The following is a 16,667-nucleotide window of genomic DNA, read 5'->3' as shown; positions in this document are numbered from 1 at the left end:
CACTCGGACTAGAGGAGCCTACAGGATCCATGCGTCTGCATTGGCAGCACAGCTCCTGCTGACTACACCAGATCTAGCTCAGGCACGCTCACCCACACTGCATGCACATCTTTTAATTGCACTGTAACATGATCAATTTTGCTTAGAGATTAGAAAATATCTTTCCACTTCCTCCCAGTGAATAATGATTCATTCAATGTTTAGGTCCAAAGGTCTTCAATACATAAATAAAAGCAAGATGACTTTTATTAGAGAAGTACTTTATTATAAAAAACTAAAGATTTCACAAGATGAACACTTACACAAGTAATAAAAATGTAGAAAACATTTCCCTGTATTTAAAAATATGTAACTTGTATTTTCTTAGGAAAGTTATTCACAGCTTATTTTTTTGTTGAATCCAAAGTGGGCTTGTTTCCTTACAACCATATGGAAGCTCTTGAGTTAGCTCACAGCTGAAAAATGTAGTTTTCCATGGGACATATTCTATGCTGAGTGATTGAATCTAAAAGAAATTAAAAAGCAGGATTATTTAAGATAAAATGCAAAAGAAACAGATTATAAAGCAGCAATGTTCTTCAGAGCGATTTCTGGCATAGAACAGTTTGGTGGAGCTGAGAACCCAGACAGAGAAAATAAATGCAAAGAGTCAAATGATAATACCCCAAGCACTTACCATTTACTTTAAGTTTTAAAAAAGGTGCTGCATTATCTACCTCTACGCTTTTTATTGTGATCAACCTTGAGTGAATTAATTGGCAGCTGGTATTAACAGCAGAAAGCAGATAGCCACAAACTAACTGGATTGCAATAGTGACGTGTCAAAGATTAGACAAAACTTCAGATCTGATTTGAATTATTTGATTAAGATGGCAATTTATAGGTGACACTGTTCATACTATTATGTAAACAGTTGCTGAGAAAGAGGCTGAGCTTCAAAGGCCTGTATCCTTCCCGTATCTCTGAAAAGAGATCATTACCTCTGTCCAGCTGGAATTTATGACTGGAGTACTACTATGTGAAACTTTTGTGTTTAATTTACTAAATCATATTTTTAGTCTTGCACAAACCTCGCGTTTCCTCATCTGGTCACTTTTTTATTGGCCACACTTGCTCTTCAAGTCTTCTTTGAAGCCAGAGAAAGGCACAATAAACAATGCTGCCTTCTTACGCCTCTCTCTCCAATCTTCACAATTTTATCTTATACTTTAAGAAAGTATCAAATAACATTTGCGTTTAGATGAGTATTTTTCCTTATGGCTCACTTTTCCTTTCTTCTTTAGTGGTATTTTCTTTCAGGTTTTAAGTCATTGTGATCTGATAGCATTAATGGTCAAGAGATGAGGACTTGCATGGCTAGTCTCATGTAACATCAAGTCATGTAGTACATTTATTGCTAGAGTCTGAGTGAGGCACTATCTCGAGGAGCTTGACATAGTGTATGACAAGAATTTTATCTGATTTTTTCTAATGTGTAAAAGGTCCCTTTTTGGGAAACACCCTTATCTTGTCTGAAAAAGAGAGAGCATCAGACGACAAGCTGTGAATCCCACAGAAATTATCAAAAGCGTTTCTTTGAGGGTGAGGACATTGCAATTTTATATCTGATGCCCTGCAAACAGATAACTGTTAGAACTGTGGTGTCCATAATGAAAAAGCGATGGACTAACAACTCTTAGAAACTTAACAGCAGATTTAAAAAAGAAACTTTTTGCAAGTAATATAGAGACTGCAGAAAATTGTCTTTTAGATGTACAATATATAATATGGGACAGATTACCAGAGGGTGCCAATTACCGTATTTCAGTAGTGTTATGCCAATTTATACCAGTTAAAAATGTTTCTTACTACATCTAAAATTGAAATACATGCCATTTAAAAAATCAATTATCCTATGGGGATTTCCCCATAATTTAGTTTGCTCTAAATGAAACAATCATACAAAAGATAAATTTGAAAATCTTTGGATGAAATTTGTTCTTGGCAAAATTACAATGGTGAGTACCAGGACCATCATAAAGCAGTCTTAGATGTAAGAGAAAGTCCTCACCATGGAGACAACCTTCCTGAAAACCTAACTGTAGCAGTCTGTTCCATTTTCTTCCCTCCATAACCTCAGTTTAGTGAACTATTTACAGTCAATTTTTGAATATTTTATATGAGTTGAAATTTAGTGTCTTACCTAATATCCATTTTTCTGATAAACATTTTACTTCCTGGTACTTCTTTCCTGGTTTTTTTCCTATACAGATTTTTGCTTGACGTAAGGCTTTACATATTTTCCCTCCTGACAGCTGTATAAGTTCAGTTAGCTTTTTGCAGGGTGGCTGACTGGTAGGAGATACAAACATGACAGGCTGGTTTGAAAAGAGATTCTGCTGGTATTTTCCTGTTGATAGGTGATGCTGAAGTCTGCAGATCTGTATGTGAGGAAACAAGGACATTCATTAACCAATGTGTTGCATTTCCACTCAAAGTAAAATTAATCCTTCACTTTATTTCAGAAAAAAAAAGAAATATAGTACATTAGTATGAACTTTACTTTTTCAGGTTATCAGAAACTCTTGGGTAAATTATACAAAGAATTTGCTGTACTTGTTCAACACAATTCCCAAACCAGAATTGAGACTATTTCGTTATAGGTCAGATGGTTTACCTATGAAACTTCTTAAAGCACTTGACAGTATTATTTTTCACCATAATCTTACACTCTTACATTTATAACACTGGCCATCACACAGAAATATTAAAGGATATTATAAATAATTACAGTCTTGCAGCACAAATACAACCCATGAAAGCCTTTACAACATATAGCGCTCATCAGTTTGTATCGAGGAGCTTTACAAAAGTATCTATTTCAGAGTTTAAACTACTTTAGGACCTCTTTTCCCCTCCTGTGCTCCACAGGTATGAACTGCAGTTTCTCTCAGATAGATGTATGAAGTGATGCAAATGTATCAGAACTCAGAGCAAACTGTTTCATGTAAACTCTTTTGTCTCCACAAAACCAAAAAAAGAAGTCCTCTGTGAATGCTGTGCAGCCTTTAAGATTTGATCATTGTAATAAAAACCTGCTTGACCTGTATGAGGCAAATTTTCTTCTCTGTATATACCAGGCAGGACAATTAAAGCCATCCCCTTTAGGTATAACGTGCATAAAAGCAGTGCATACAACAACTGTACACATCATGGCACGCAATATAAAATTTTTGTACTAAAATAAAAAAAAAAGCAAGCTTGTATTTCTTAGAGTGAGGTTGCCGTTGACCTGCCAAATTGATGTATGTAATGTGCCTGATTCTGTATCTCTTGTCAAAGTTTGGAAAATTTATATTGAGACTGGAGTTAATAGTAAGATAAGAACAAAAATAAATGTTTCATATTATGTGATGCTTGGAATTTTTCATACAGATGATCGACACAAGCACATTACATAGAGGAAAGGTCGCTCTGTATATATCTGCTGTATATGAGGCGTCTGAATGTGAAACTGTCATCAGTGAGGAGGTATAACTGCAACAGTGGAAGAAATTACTTGTTGAGTGGATGCCTCCCTCCAGTCCTGGCACAAACCTGCTGTGAAACCACAGGCACTTAAGAATTTAATGCAATAATGTATGTGCTTGGCAGGTGTGCAGCCAAAGTAAGAGTCTTCACCTAGTTTACAGGGGTTTATAAAGCCAAACGGTTCCATGGCATGTTCACAGATCCCTAGATAAAAGTCAAAGTGAATTGCCTTAGCACTTCTGATCAACTAGCTAGATGAAGCACCTGCAAAGCGTGAAGCCCATGCTAAGATGAGACTTCATAGCTCAGAGGTTCTGTGCCACTGTCCTCTGCTACTCTTGGACAAGTCGATCCCAATCTGAATTTTGAGATCTCCTCCATCAATAAATAACCCAACTTTCTCTGATTGTTAATTCCTTGGCTGCTCTCCTGAGAATAAAATTAAGTTGATACTTTGCGTTCTGAATTCAGCAAGTTATCAAGACTGCTACGGAGGAAGCAGGCCCAAAAGACTCAAGCACAATCCAAGAAACACCCTTTATTTTATTCTTCTGTGAATTTAGGTTTATGAATGACATGGCACCTAATCCTGTCTCATGGAAGTCAAACAGCTGCTAAATAATTTTGTTGATCACAGGATCAAAGCAGAGTTATATTGCAGATTTTGGAGGACCCAAACTCATTGAATATATCTGATGGCCCTTCCTGTACATAAGCTGGCACCCAATGCTTTACACATGTGCAGAACATCTGGGTTTGGATGCAGTAGAGTACTGCCTACGTCTGTCTGCTAGGCATCTTGATGTCATGAAAAACAAAACTAATCATCGAGTGTACCCCTTGCTGATGGGTCTTGTGAGGCTTAGAGGCCACAATCAATGTCTTAAAATGGGACTAGCTCAAGAACATAAAACACTTCACTATCTCTGATGTACAGAGCAGTGTCATGATTTTCATATTACTAGGACTGCAATAATTGATTTTGATGAATTAAAAAACTGCACAATTGTGAATCTACAAAAGTGCTTGTTGTAAGCAAGGTCAACAAATTAAAGAATGCACTATAGTGAAAAATAACGATCTCTTCACATTAACCTCAGAACAGCCTCATGACAGATGCAATGCCATCTTATTTGATCTGACACAGAGCTCTCAAGAATTGTTTATTGGCCCAAATTGGATGCAACCAATAGAAGAAAGACAATTACCAAGAGACTTTAATGCTACTCTATCTAAAACAAATCGGATTTAACTAAAAAGACAGAAGCTACACTGGTTTTGTCAACCTGGAACTCTAAGATTTTGAAGATGAAAATTATTGGGATTGAGAAGCTTTTATCTTAAAAATGCAATAGGACTTGTGTTAGATAGACAACACCAAATACAAATTGTTGCAATCTGCTATTTCACATTTTTAGGGAGTATGATTTAAAAGGGCTAATTGTATTCCCACTTCCTCAAACATTTCCCCTGAAAGGATTTATTTGCTGCCACTGTAATGAAGAATCACTTATATGATACATCTTCCTATAGAAAGAACTGTTAGATTAAATTAATATTATAAGCAAATGTGTACACAGCTAATCATGTAATCAGGAAATCCAAATTTTAAGGACCCAACAGCACCCACCTCCGCTGATGTCCACAAATAGCATGCTTTATTCTATACATTTAGTACATATTAAGAGAACCCAGGAAAGTGAAATGCTGACACGGTATAGAGAAGATTTTCTTAAACTGCCTTTAAAATTCCAGCTGTGTGCATTATCAGTGCATTTGAGAGGAGGACAGGATAAGAACACAGTACATCTCAGTGGTAGCATCAGAGGAAAGCTTCACCATGGAATGTCATCTTTACGTTCCCGTCATCTGGCTCACCACCACCACAGCTTTCCCAACAGGCTGCGCTTGGGTTTGCTCAAGCACGCTGGGTCCACGCACAGGTCTTAGAGATAGGGCAAAATCACAGCAATTACGTTCAGAGCTCAGAGAGCAGTCCGAAAGGTTAACTTTGCTTTCTGGCCCACTAACCTGAAAGAAACACTGCTAGCCAGTTGCTGAAAAGGCAGCTAGCTGACCACACAGGGTCTGGCGGTGGGATGAGAGGGCACAAGCGAGCTCTTACCCCTGAATTGACTCAGCTGCCTTTGCAACATCAAAGCCTTCACGGCACTCCAGGGGTGCTCCCAGCCCTTTGAAACCATACACATTTCGTGTAAGCTTTTACAAATAAATAAATAATTCCTCAGCAGAGACCAAGCCTGGGAAAATATGAGACCCCAAAAGTGACTGTTTCCACAAATTGTGTATGTATCAGTCAGTAGTTATGATTACAGTTGTGTCAGTCCCTATTATAACAGACTGCACCGATTTTCCTTTCTAATTATTTTTGTTAGCAGATGGACAGAAAACCAAAATGTTATAGAAGCATCTATTTACTCTTTTTGGTAAGAGCCTCAGTTTTAACCTCATTCTTTCACTAGCTGGATGAACAGCAGGAAGATGCCTTTTACATGTATGCGTTTCTCATAAATGTACCATTAATTTAGATGTTTGTTTGAACCTGAGTTTTGAAAGGAAAAAAAAAAATCACTCTTGACAGAAGTAAAACTTAAGGAGAGTGTATGATAAAGAAATAGAGCCTTTCTTCATTATAAAAAAGTCACAAAAACCATTTCACCAATTATTGTCTCCCCTGTGACTGATTTTCAATCCTCACAAGCCAAAAGAGCATGTATTATAAAAACCCCAAAACTTTGCAGCTTTGCCTAGAACTTTATGAAAATAGCTCTTGCTGGGTGGAGTGTGGGAACAAACACAAAACCCCATAAAAGTCCAAGGGTGTGATCTTTTCATGAGGCTCAGGAGATAGACATCAAGTCCCACAAAGGTATAATCTCTGAATGGATACTTGAATTCATGCAATAGAAAATGTAAGAAAATAATTCTTCTGGATGTACTTGGAAATCTTTCAGCGTTGAAACTGCTAAAGTCCTATATACAACACACAGTTTTCAGTGTACTTCCAGAAAATAGCACATGAAAAAATTTCCAGTTTAAAATGCTATTAGCATAATACTACTTCACAAAAACTAAATGGAGAATATGGTTATGATTTATTAAAATTAATAGAAATTGTATTTGTAGGCTGGAATTGAAAATGTGAAGTACTAGCTTTAAAAATATATACAATGTAACCATCTGTAACAATTATACATGTCTGAAAATTTGTGCATGCATTACACAATCAATGTATGCATTATGGTAAATCTTTATTCTTATTTTCAATTATTCACCAGAGAGAAATACATCTACAAAAATATATTTATGATTTAATTTATCATTACTATTTGAGCCTTTAATATAGGATTGGAAACCTTACCAACACCTATTTGAAAAGGCTATTTTTAATGAAGTATTTACTGAAGTTATGGAAAGCTGTAATTGATATCTTGGTTATTGTTACTTGCAAAAATAATAAAAACATTTTATTAAATGCAGACAGTAGAAGGTAAAATTGCAGACATATGTTTGAAGAGAGAAGGTTGTATATTTCATGGTTTATATAAATCCAAAGACCAAGTATTATTTCATTTGAAGTTGATAAGAAATTGCTCATTTTCACTAAAAAGAAAAGAATCTGACTGTTGAAGTCTTACGGATTAGTTCACCAGTCTGCAAATATTAAATGACAGAAAACCACAAAATGGATAAACCCAAAAAACCAGATTTTATGGTTTGATAACATACAAATCTAACAAAAAGAGACACATAAAATAGCATATTCATTTAATATAGTTGGGTGATGTTGCTGGGGAAATATTAAGCTCTAAGATTTTAATATTCATATGTTATCAATATGGATAAATATACTGGCCAAGTAACGTTTACATTTTCAGTTACTGTAGTTCTGTACATAGACCTCGTGAAGAACACACTCAAAACTGCAACACTGTTAGAAAACATTACACTTGCATGGTTATATGCGTTTTCAGACAGTCCGTCATTTAGTAAAAATTCAGAAGAAAAACACATATGTGGAACCCCATGTACATGTAAAGATCAAGGGCTCACACACATCCACACAAGTGGAGCATCAGCCTGCTTCTGATAAAGAGCAGCGCATTGCAGCATGCAGACTTCTGAAAGTACAGTTATCCTGCAGTGAGGAATTTGCAGAATCTGCAGGACCCTACAGGGATCAAGGAAGTTTGTGTTAACAGTGCAGTACTCCTGCAGGACAAAGAAGAAATGCTCTCTTTTTCATCTTTCTAAATATCGGGTTTAATAGGAGAATAGAACAACTAACCAAACAGCAACTCTATTTTTGTAGGAACAATGTGTGACATATATTTTCTACTTAAATTAAAAGCTTATCATTTTAGTTTGTTTTCTTATGTTTTATTTTAGCAGTTTGCTGATTTTTTTTTTACACATTGAGAATACTAAAATTGAAATAGCTTTCACTAAAAGCTTTAAAAATTACATTTAAATGCTGTACTAGATAAATAAATTGGTGCTCTCCAGTATAAAAGAGCATGTTAGGAGCTGGAAACAACTTCCTTCAGCAAGCTGTTTCACAAAGAAATAGATCATCAGCTTTGAAGAATCTTATTTAAGTTAATGGAACGTCACACGGATGCAGGACCCCAACTGGTTCAAACCGTACTACCATACTATTGTCTCAACAGCACCCAGAACCTTATTCCACTCTTTGGCATGAAATGCATTTGTTATTGTTAGCGATGTTTTTCATTCTCAGAACAAAACTCAACTTGCAACATTCATGGAAATTATTTACAAATATTGCATCCTTATTTCTGAATATTGATTGAAACAATGCTTTCGCATTGGTTATCAATATCATTTGGCTAAAATAGAAGGTCCCTTTCTGTCAAATTAGAGAAGCATAAGCCTTCAGACAGACAGAAGTGAAAAACATCCTTTTTGAATGCTTGATAAGGCTACATCAGCACCGCAGCACATGCACACAAACGGAGATTACATACAGGCAAACTCGGTATACATCTGTGTAGTAAAAGACGACTGGTGCACTGAGCCAGGAGCCAGAAGTGGAGGGAGATAGAGTGGAAAAATTTGGTCCAGAAAAAAGAAACCTTCAATGTCCGGTCTTGAAAAATAAAAAGGAAAGTAAAAGAAGGAGAAATGGCATACAGTCAAGACAATATTGTCTGGAAAATTCTTCAAAACACAGTTTCTTCCCCTCCTCTGTATAGTCCTTCATGTAAGTGTTTCCTGGCCAAGATGAGGGCGAAGGGAAGAACGCTTGAATCCAGACAATTTAGCTGATATTGTTTCTTTCCACTGTGTGTTGGCAGACAACCTTGCTTCTCTCAAATCCCATAGACTGATAAGAAAAGTTAATTTCACCAATTTATTCTCTGAAAGACTGAGTCCCAGTGGGAATACTGTATGAAAATGTTTGGCAAATAAATCTACTGTTTGGCGGATATTCAAAATTATACTGGAAGATATTTGAACCATTTTTTCTGGCAGAGCAAATTTTTGCAGGAAAAAAGATAACAAATTCACTTATTTTTAGTTTAATTTCCTTGTTTTCCAGAGGTAGAACTATTTTTAAATGCTATGTAATATCAACATTATCAACTATAGATTAATAAAAAACAAATCAGGGTAAAACAATAAGTCTTTTCCCTTTTGAGGATAAGTATGACTTCTAAATCAAGGAGCTGTATTTCCAATATATATCACTTAAAAACACTCTGCTAAGATTGTAAGATATGGTCACTTTACTATAACTATTTGTTTATATCTTCAAAAAGATTCTGAATTAAATATATTTGCTCTTGGTTGCAACATAAACTAATTCTTTTTGAAATTTACCCCCCCCCCCCTTTCATTACAGATGAGCTAACAAAGGAAGGATTTTTCAGGATTAGAAATTTAAATTTAAACTTTGCTTCAGAAATACCTCAAGAACTTGTCCATCCTTGTTTTTGACATATTTCAAGAGAATTAAACTCAAGTGACTACCAGGCAGTGAGAAGACTGCAAACTGCAATTGCAAATTTGTGTCAGAATTCTGCAAATAATTACCAATCATAATTGGGAGGTGTTTTCCTCACCCGAATATCAATAAAGCAGCACTGTGCCATGCATCACTCCGAAGCAGTATACGAGTGCAGCACATACAACTCTGAGACCTGCATCACTGGCGTACCACGAAGGTTACATATACTCTATGTGACAAGCCCCCAAGAATCCCGGTAAAACTCAAAGACAGAAATTCTCCAGTTCCATACACAATCTAGTCCAATGCTTATCTCCTCTCGCAGTTAGAAAACTTTTCTTAATAATATAACCTAAGCTGCCTCTGCTGCATTTTCAGCCTGTTACTTCTTGTCCTAGTGCCAAGGGACATGGAGAACAATTTCTTCTCTTCCTATTTCCAACAACCTTTTAAATATTTGAGGACAGTTATCATGTCTCCCCTCAGCCTTCTCTTCTCTAGACTAAACAAACACAGTTCTTCCCGTCTTTGCTCATGGGTCATATTCTGTAGACCTCTGATCATTTTGTCACTCTCCCCTGGATTCTCTCCAATGGATCCACGTCTTTCCTGAAGCGCAGTGCCCAAAGCTAGACTCCAGCTCAGGCCCCACCACCGCTCTGCACACTCCAAACAATTCATGGACCTTATGCATAGCATTCCTGTTAACACATCCCAGTATGCCTGCTTCTTGTATCGGAGTATGACACAGGTGACACATATTGGTTCGGATCCTCTAAAATACTCAGTTCCTCTTTTGGCAGAAATACTGCATTGCCAATCTGCAGGTGATTATTTCTCCCTCCTTTGCACTTGCCCTTACTGAACTCCATCATACTTATTTCTGATCATTCCTTATGTCTCTCAAGGTTATTTTAATTCTGATCTGTCGTGGTTTAGCCCCAGTAGGCAGCTAAGCACCACACAGCTGCTTGCTCCCTGCTTCAGCAGGATGGGGGAGAAATTCAGAACGGTAAAAGTGAGAAAACTCATGGGTTGAGATGAAGACAGTTTAGTAATAAAAAAACTGACAGAGTCAATCTACAGTTCTACTACTTTAGGTCACGATTAATCAGATTTTCTGGCCTGGTAGCTTAGCAAAATCCTAGACAACAAATGCAGTATATGGATGGGATGGTTGTACATTTTATGCCAGTGTGTGCTGGTGTGGTGGCCTCGTTACATGTATGACAAAGAGCTGGTTTGAGCACATACAGATCCTCTGTGCAGCAGATCTAAGTCAGTAAGTGAGCCATATTGAATTCACCGTTTTGTATCTGGCATTATTGGTAGGACTCTCCATCTATCTCAGTTTTTAAATGCATGCAAGTTCATATGTCTCAAACCCACAAAGGAAGTAAAATAAAATCAGAAAGCCTTTTCCCTTAACTCAGCTGACAGTTGAACAAATGTAGCTGAGCCAATGTACAAATCAAGAAAATCTCAGCCTCCAAATAATTTGCTTTAGACAACCAGCCATGACTTTAAAAGGTATGTAATATATACATGGACATGTTTTTCCTCACAGCTGACAAAGATCTGTTCTTGCTGGATATATCCTCACAAGACCTTTGGCAAAAAAGGTACTTACATTCTTACTGGTTTAGTTTAACACACTTTTGAAACTAATCTCTTGGTCATTCCTATTGAGTGTACTTTTGGTTCCCACTGTGGAGCTGCCGTCAAGGGCACGGACTGCGCTCCGTTTGGATGAAATGCAGTCTGAAGATGTGCTCAGTTCAGGGGAGCGGACTGGAACGAGCCCAGAGCCCTGAAGTATGTGTTGTGTGCAAGGTGCTCTCCGTACTAGCTCACGCATGCTGCAGATCCCTTTCCGTTCATCTGTATCACTGGCCTACAGATGCAGGCACAAGTGAGCATGGAGTCAATTCTGGCAGATGTAATGGGGTAGTGATACAGGTATGGGATGCTTCTTTCAAACAGATTTATTACCTGCATTAAATAATGACCTCAACTAAATTTAGCCTATATTTTTATAACAGTTGCAACTTGCCCTTATTGTTGTCTCATAGTTCATTCTCATATGGCAACAGGAAAGGAGGAACATTAGTTGCATCTTGGCATTTATCCCCTCATATTGCAACCATTTACCCGTATTTCATATATAGTATCCTCTAGGCTTACTGAACTCTCCCAACCCATATAAGGCCAATTGTTTGTTGTTTTTTTTTAAACAGACTAGTAACTATTGCATGAGACCAGTATGTAATCTATGAATAGCTCATTAATTTCAGCAGAGTAGCTTAAGGAATGAAGTATTAATGAAGTAAATAGCAATGTTTAATGATATGGGAGTAAACACATCTGCATTTACACAGACAAAAATAATACACTTCCAGCTAAGTATATTTCACCAACGAAAGGTTGGACTGAAACAGAAATTCCATGAGCTAATAACGTGCTGCAGTTCATGGAAAACAACTTGATATTCCCCATGGTTAAATACTACACATAATGAAGATACAAGGCATGGAAGCCTAGTATTTACATAAAATACATTAGAAATTATAAGCTCATTTCAGCTGCCTTATACCTGTCAGATATTGAATCATTTTGGACAGTGCAACTTTCCTTTTTAATCAACGCAGGATATTGTGCAGCGAGCTTCAAGAATGACACTTGTTTTGCTGGTTTAAGGACATGGGGAATCCTTCCATTCGTCTTTAACAGTAATGATAAATCCAGTGCTGTCAACAGATTTGCTATACCTGGCAAAGTGCAGATGAATAGTGCTTTGATAAATAAAAGAGTTTTCTATTCCAGTAATAATAAAGTGAGTGATCTTGTTGAAAGGAAAAGCCTGGCAAATGTGAAGGGTTACACAGATGCTCCCCAAAGGCTCGTTCCCCAAACAGTTGTATTAACCCACAATAAAAGTAATCTTAACATTAAAAATAATTCCTAGTTTTATCTTTAAAATATGAATATGTGAGTCCTTTTGCTCTACCTCAACAGACTGAAATGATTTAAGTGAGGGCAGAGTACATTCTTCTCTCTACTCTTTAGTTTTAGCTGAATGCCATTGCAACGCCCAGCAGTAACTCAGTGTGTGCCAAACATGAATATTTTTAAGCGTCATTTGAGTTTTAAAGGCTACAGTAAGTGATGGGAACACAATCGTCTTGGGAATCTACAAATAACTTTAAAAAAGCTCATAAATCTGGCTTTCATGGTTTGGTTTTCAACAGCTTTATGAAATATGTCAAAGCTTGAACACAGTGAGTTCGTTTTCCTTCAGCTTTCTTAGGATTGACTTTTCTCAATCTTTTTTTGATATGCTGCAGTGAGACAAATAAAATGGACTTGGCTTTAAAAAACCAGGCATCAGCAAATTACTTTTTTAAAAAATTGCTTTGTTCTTTTAATTTTTTTTTTTTTTGTATCAACAGAGGAAAAACATACCCTTTAAGTAGGGCAGCCTAAAGTATTCCCTCATCAACAAAACCATAAAATGCTTCTGTTCAGCACCCAATTCATTACAACATAACAGACCACATATTAGTGAAAAAGTGATGTATAATTAAAAGCTGTTTTTTTCTTAAATTGTTTAAAAAAGATGCATGGTAATGACTGAGCACAGCAGAAACCCAGAGAGCTGCATTCAGAAGTTACATGCAAACCTCTGTACTCACAGTGAAACACGTGCACTACAACAATAATTATCAGGGAATGCTTGGTTTTTAAAGTATGAACTAAAGGGTCAGTTGAAATTACATCAATGTTCAACATAGAAAAGTCTTTAAAACTGTCTGAGAACTACTGAAATAAACCCACTCAAAGAGATTACTTGGCATCACACAACTGGACACCACTGCTGTGGAATGCCGCCAACTGCAAAACTAGACCAGGTTCAGGTTGCTTTCAGAAACTCCTGATAGAACTACTATCACAATCACCTCTGGTCTACAATTTCCCTGAGTAGTACTCCTTGGCAGCAATACTTCTTTACGTGTAATAACATCTCTTCTTCATTAATCTATGTCACAAATTGGAGAAAAGATCCCCCAGGAAGTATGGAAAGCAAAGACATTTAATCCTCCAGCACTAAGAGGAGCAAGTGGAGCTGCCAGCACACACAGCAACCCCCCACCCCAGGTGTTTAAATATTTGACCAGGTGCTTTTTATCAATCATGTTTATAAATTACAATTACTCAAGAAAAGTTTCTTTGAGAGCACCGCTTTCTTCATAGGTGCTAAACAAAGGACACGATTAACATTTTCTATTTGAAGATTCTTTTCATGAACTCTTGCACTTTTTGCACGACAATAATATAAGATTACAGAAGAACGAACTTTGACTATATTGTGACAGCAAGCTGGGATGGTCTTCTGTATAGCCGAGGGAGAATAATTTATGTTGTGAATACAGAGTAATTTTAAAGCTCTGAAAGTTGGTAGGGTAAAGGCAAAGTACTTGTCACTAAATGTATTCTCTTTGCTCTTCTTTTCTTTTCTTTTTTTTTTTTTTAAACCAGAGCATTTTTCAAATTAATGATAAGCATTTGAAAAGGGCTTATTTTAATAAAGTGAAAAAATAATTTACAAACCACAACGGTAAGTTGTGCATGGTACCAAATGACACCCTTCTAAAAATAACTGATTCCAATATCTGTTTTGAGGAGTTGATGCTTATCAGTTTGTGAGCTAATACACCAAACACATTTACAGCACACTACCTCACTGCTTTCTTCTCAAGAATCTACAGGAGGCAAAGTAGACACTGTGTCAGTAATCTTATCAAATGCTGAAGGAAAACAAAAGTCTAGCATTTGATCTCAGCTGTTGCTGTGAATAAGAAGCCGCCAGTTTAGAACAGAAGTCTTGTTTAGAATATAATCTTACTCCTGATTAGGATTTCAAATGCATTTGGGATTTCAACATGTGATAACTTTTCCACTTTTTTCTTTTCTATCATTTCTAATTTAATTTTTTTAGTGACAAAGATAATGGAGCAATATTAATTTCACTTATCTGATATTTGCATTTGGTATTGCAGGAACTATCTTAATGAAGATAAAATAAAAGGGTGACTCTACAGGTGAAGCTATTAAAGTGCAAATCTAAAGTGGCAGGAAGATTCACTGAAAAGTAAATCACTGATTCACAGAAAAGTCCACTTCTGTTTACTGCAAATGTAATGGTGATCTTTTTAAAAACTTTTTTAAAAAAGAAATATTGTTATAAATTCCTTATGGAGTTTTGTCTTGTTTTAAATTTGAGGTCACCAGCTATGACATGGTTAAATACAGAGAACTAGGCAGACTTATTATGGTAGTGGACTTTCAGCAACTTCTCATGCTAGCTGGGCAAAGTTTGTAGGGTCAAAGCGCTGACCCTGTCCTCCTTTCTGAGTTCTTTTCCTATATTCCTACTGCTCTTCGTCTAAGAATGCTGCAGGACAGACAGGCTACTACTTTTTAGTCTATCTGGATTTTATCTGAAGTGCTTTAGTGAGAGCAGAAAGCCTTTTCAGGAGGCTGTCACTGCATAAGCAAGCATTTGCAGTTTAAAAACCAAAGGATACTCGGCAAGTACTGTATATACAATATGAGCAACTGGGTATTTGATCTTAGATGCAGGATAACCACTCTGAAGCACAGCAACAGTCATGGTCTTCAAGAAAAATTACTAGTTATTTTCTAGTTAAACAACTGGATAGCTTAGATAAAGTACAAATGCTCAATAACTCCTCTCCTCCACACTAGTTTTCTAGTAAAAGTCTGTAAATAAATATTTACCATCTCTGGCTCTGTCCCAATCCAGAATTCCCACTAAAATCAGTGGGAATAAGGTGAGCATATCAGGAATACAGCTTTAGCCCTATAACAATACAAACTACCATCATGTAACAGAAGGTACCGTTTATGTGCATATGTACTATACTAAAGTATATACACTACTCAGAGGATGGGGAAAAAGAATCTGGTCTAGTCCTGCATAAGGGCAAAGGTTGAAAAATGTCCTGGACACTCACTGGATCATATGTTTATTCTTATTTTAAAATTCTATTAACTTCAAAATTTAGGAGCTGACATGATGGTTCTAATGCTACCCATGGAATTTTTTCTTAAAATGACATTATTGATTAAAGTGCTAATGCACTTATCCTTATGCTATGGACCAGTACTGGGAGAGCTACAAAGCTATCATTGCTCAGACTGTTGATGGAGAAAAGGAAAACTCACTGCACAACACTGCAGTACTCCTGGGGTTAAACAGAGGAACAGTAATGATGGGATTTGGAGGGAATTCAGTAAAATCCTTCTCACCTAAAGAAGGCCAGTGTCATACAGACTTTGAAGGAAGGGAAAAGCTAAGTCTTCTACACAGAAGATATGCACATAAACTCCCAAGTGCCTTTTAAAGATTTCACAGCTAAACAAAACTACATAGTATCATCATGTTCTTCTCTGCTGTATAACAGACCTCTTATCAAAAACAAACATGACAATTAAAAAATAAATAATCCCATACTAAACTTAAAACAGTAGTTTTATCAATTATCACCTTATCACAGATGATTACTTCTACAGTTTACAGTAAAGCTGAAATCAGGTGTGAGATGACTAGAAGAAGGAAAAATCACAGTATTTCAATTAAGCAAGCTCTACATTATTTCATAAATAAATACATCAGGTTTCTTATGCTCATTAAAAGCTGAATATATTCACTCAAGACACACTCAGGTTGTGCCAACATGATATACTCACAAAGCATGCACATCAGGGTGACAGCTAAAAAGCAACAGAGAGCTTTGCACGTAATCTAAAACTAAATCTGTATGTAATTTCCTTCCCTTTGTTAATTGAAGATTAAAACTAAATCAAGGGGAAGCCTTCTATGAGACTACTTCCAACAACAGATGACTCAACTAGCACCTGAGAATTTGTTGTGCTTGTGTGTACTGAGGTTCTGAACTTCCTGTTTCAATAAAATACCAAACAAGTTGTGTTTCCTTTACAAATAAGCTATTACATCAAGCCCTGTTCCTATAATTTCAGTTTTTGTCCGGATTCCAACATTTTCTTTGGCAAATGTAGAAACATTCTAATTAAAGAGAAGAGAAAAACAAGCATCATTCATCATGGTAAGAATGAATGCTCA

General features: G+C 36.5%; 1 protein-coding gene across 3 annotated transcripts in view; it reads right to left on the bottom strand.

Moving 5' to 3' along the window:
* Nucleotides 1-245: 245 nt before the first annotated feature.
* Nucleotides 246-16,667, bottom strand: part of MCPH1 (microcephalin 1) — a 129,776-nt gene continuing 113,354 nt past the window's right edge. For all 3 annotated transcript variants that reach the window (XM_075049260.1, XM_075049264.1, XM_075049265.1), the window contains 2 exons: nt 2,183-2,420; nt 246-505 (listed from right to left, as the gene is read on the bottom strand). In XM_075049260.1, the coding sequence (XP_074905361.1) occupies nt 450-505; nt 2,183-2,420 (294 nt within the window). In that variant the 3' untranslated portion in view covers nt 246-449. The remainder of the gene's footprint in view (nt 506-2,182; nt 2,421-16,667) is intronic.

The sequence above is a fragment of the Buteo buteo genome, chromosome 17 (genome assembly GCF_964188355.1).
Source record: "Buteo buteo chromosome 17, bButBut1.hap1.1, whole genome shotgun sequence".
Classification (NCBI taxonomy): domain Eukaryota; kingdom Metazoa; phylum Chordata; class Aves; order Accipitriformes; family Accipitridae; genus Buteo; species Buteo buteo.
The sequence above is the reverse complement of the archived record's forward strand: the minus strand, read 5'-3'. Positions and strand labels throughout refer to the sequence as shown.